The sequence below is a fragment of the Triplophysa rosa genome, linkage group LG20, assembly GCF_024868665.1.
Source record: "Triplophysa rosa linkage group LG20, Trosa_1v2, whole genome shotgun sequence".
NCBI lineage: Eukaryota > Metazoa > Chordata > Actinopteri > Cypriniformes > Nemacheilidae > Triplophysa > Triplophysa rosa.
In genome coordinates this window covers 20727709-20731107 of record NC_079909.1, presented here as the reverse complement: position 1 = coordinate 20731107, position 3399 = coordinate 20727709, and the positions used below count along the sequence as shown (strand labels likewise).

Genomic DNA, 3399 nt, shown 5'->3' with positions numbered 1-3399 from the left:
AGAGAGAGAGAGAGAGAGAGAGAGAGAGAGAGAGAGAGAGAGAGAGAGAGAGAGAGAGAGAGAGAGAGAGAGAGACTCCAGCATTCTCAAGTTACCTGAACTGTGCAAATCATCCTGATATCAGTTACCGTTATAGAGGGAATGAACTCCAGAACACAAACTCACGTTGACCTTCATTCATCTCACACACACACACACACACACACACACGCACGCACACACACACACACACACAGCATGTTATTACAAGATCAGAAATTGTATTTGGCAATTTTAAACAAGTGCATACAATACAGCTAGAAGCGTTTCAGTTTTTGCCAAGTGCTTAAGAGTATTAGTCACATTCTGTGTTTAACATGGACTGCCACCTGCTCTACTAATACACCGAGAGAGAGAGAGTGAGAGAGAGAGAGAGAGAGAGAGAGTTATAGTGTGGACAACCATTTCATCTTCAAAAAAATATATAGAAACACAATGTATTCAAAAAAGATAAATCAAAGAAATGATACAGCCATGTTTATGACGTCTACAGATCCCTTCAGTTCATATGTACATGTCCTTTAGTTGACGTTCAGGTGGTGTGTAATATGATTCATGTATAATCGTTTGAAATGGTATACGCTTGTAAATCGTTGCGGTATTGTTTATGCAAAAAACAGAAATAATCAAGTGGAAACATCAAGGGTCCCGCTCCTTTTTCACTTTCACGTCCCCAGCCAATATGGTGGCTATTTCACCCTGCATGAACGCCCAGGGCACGTTGGAACCCGCCAGCGGGCATTTCTCCCCACTGGGGCAGTACACCTCCCCCGTGGCGCCCTGTTGTTTGATGCTCTCGCGGGAGCACGGGAAGCAGAACTTGTGAGACGGCACGGACGGGCACTGAACGAAATGCGTGTCCTCCAGGCGTTCGTGACACAGGGTGCAGCACAGCGGCACGCTGCCGGGGGGCATGGAGGAGTCCGGAATGCTCTGCGGGTGCCCCGCCTGCGAGTCCATGCCTGGCACATGCACGGTCGCCGTGCCGGGGCCGCCGGACGACCCCAAACCGTCCCTCTGGGCGAGCCGCCTCTGCCCGGGCGACTGGGGGCTGCCGCTGTTCCGGCGCCCCGCGGTGGTGGTGGTGGAGTGTACCTGGTCTTTGGGCGATCCGGTGCCGGCGCTGTCCGCCGCCAAAATGAGGGCGGCCATAGGTGACTGTCCGTTCTGCATGGCGGTGGCCGCCTCCGGTGGAGAGGTGCGCGAATGGGGGGAGACGGTGGAGGGGGGAGCGGCGGCGAATCCCGGCAGGCCCACGGAGGCAATCTTCAGCACTTCCGACGGTGACGGCAGCCACGGTTGACTCTCTCCGTTCATCTTGGCCGCGGCGCTCTCGCCGTCTGGCTCGGGAGACGTTTTCCTTTTAATGCCTCGAGAGTGTTTACCGCGGTCTGCAGGGAGAGAAAGACAAACACTCCCGTTAGAAAGGGAAAACTTGCCTACAGCAGCCCTTCGTGTGCCGTGCGTGACCTGCCGCTGGCACCGCTCCACTGGTTTTTGGCTCTAGACATATATGTGTCCAGGATGATGAAACGGGAAGTCAAACAAGAAAGCAAACCGCTTACATTCTCAAATACATTTCGAAGACAAAATGCACAAATAAACTTCAAGTACAAACGTTGTCATTCAAAGGTTTTAAAGCATGCTTACATGTCCCACACTCAAAACAAGAATACATACACGATCTAGAGATTTGAGGCATGCACGACACGTGCACCTACACTGTTAACAAAGAAATCTTATAGCACGATGTGTCATTTCTTTAGAATTGAATGTACGTGTGTAATCTATCAGAAAAGTGAATGCATGCATAGAATAAATGTCTAGACTCGCGATCTAGCGTTTCACGATATGTTGATGCCTTGTCGTATGTCGTATTTTTTGAATTGCGTGCACGCAAAAAATAAGTATGTAGACTTCCGAGCATGCTCGCATTTCTCACACTATTATAAAACTGCATGTATAAAACGAGTCAAGCATGCTTACACGTGGCACACGGTGAATGTTTGTACACGGTGTGAAATTCTTGAAAGCATCCGTACCTGTTTTTAATGCACCGGAGCCGCTGTCGTATCCCAACCTGTGCTGCAGCGCCGCGTGCTCTTTCTTGAAGCGCGTGTCCAGCGCCATCAGGTCTCGGACAGTCTTGCCTTTCTGCGTCCAGTCTTCAACGCGTTTGTGCGCGTCACCCGCGTCGCTCATGCTGTCGGCGCGGTGCTTGTCCTTCATGTCGTCCGCTCGCTTCCCCAGATGCTCCGCCGTGAGCGCGCCCGGTAGGAGCCCCATCATGGACCTCCCGTTGAGCGCGTGCACCGGCAGGGTCCCGTTCAACAGCGGCACCAGGGTGGTCGGCACGGCGCCGGTCCGACGCGGGTTCGGGCTCTGGCGGTTGAGCTCAGGGGGCTCGTCGGGCTTCGGGAATCCGTTCGGCACCGGGATTCCGTTCGCCTGCCGCGCAGCCTGATACTCCGGGCCAAGTCTAGGGGGTCTGTCCGACGCGAGCGGGTACCGATCCAGGGGTTGCGGCGGACGCGAGCCCGGTTCCGCGTGGTTGTGGGGCTGGACGTCTTTCCCCGGTTTGCCCACCGGTCCCGGTGATCTGCCCTCCTGGAAGCCGTGCGCGCGCTTCAGCTGTCGGGTGGTCTCGATGACGAACTCGATCCGGTCCGCTCCCTCGTAGTTGACGCATCCGCGGCACACGGGTTCGGTAAAATCCCATATCATCGCCCACGGCATGCGCGGCAGATCGCACAAATAGCACGACTGCCTGCGCGAGGCAGCGACCGCCGCCGACGACGCCATTCTGGTTAAATGACGGGGAAAAGGACAAAAATGCGCAAGTAAATTCTCCGAACGTTGCTCGCCGCGATGAAGAAAAACGACACAGCTCTCGTCGTAGTTTCCCACCCCGTCCGAAAAGCGAGAAAATGGTGAAGTTACGCTCCGAAGTTCATGGCAGTGTGCGCTTCAGCCCGCGAGCTGTCTCGGTGTGGAAGCGGAGCGATGACGTCACCGCGCTGCTTCTATTTACTTGATTCTTCGACGACCCCGTTCCGCGCATGCGCGTTGTCTTCTCCCCGTCGTGCGTAAGCTATATTTATTGAGTTCCAAGCAGCAAAGCCAAGCGATTTTAACTTCAAAACAGCTACTATATTGTGAGCATGTGCTTTCTTTTGAAATGATGCTTGTAATGTGCAGATACTCTGTGTATGTATATTAATAAACTTGAATGAACTACATTTTTCTTAAAATCAACAGGAGGCAAAACACATTTACAAGTCTGTACATTAAAAATACAGTTTACTATTGTAAATATGTGTCTCTGAACAATGGTTGTCTTGGCTCTTTATTTAGATACTA

At 52.4% G+C, this 3399-nt stretch overlaps 1 protein-coding gene across 1 annotated transcript; it reads right to left on the bottom strand.

Moving 5' to 3' along the window:
- Positions 1–29: 29 nt before the first annotated feature.
- irf2bp2b (interferon regulatory factor 2 binding protein 2b) lies at positions 30–3053 on the bottom strand. The gene is made up of 2 exons (XM_057361885.1): positions 2082–3053; positions 30–1430 (listed from the first exon to the last, which is right to left on the bottom strand). The coding sequence occupies exons 1-2, from the start codon at positions 2839–2841 to the stop codon at positions 679–681; spliced, it is 1512 nt and encodes a 503-aa protein (XP_057217868.1). The 5' UTR covers positions 2842–3053; the 3' UTR covers positions 30–678.
- Positions 3054–3399: the final 346 nt, after the last annotated feature.

Excerpts from the sequence above, each read along its gene's own strand:
- irf2bp2b (XM_057361885.1), bottom strand. The coding sequence starts at position 2,841 with ATGGCGTCGTCGGCGGCGGTCGCTGCCTCGCGCAGGCAGTCGTGCTAT. Across the intron at positions 1,431-2,081 it reads CTCCGGTGCATTAAAAACAG|ACCGCGGTAAACACTCTCGA; the intron begins GTACGGATGCTT and ends CTCTCCCTGCAG.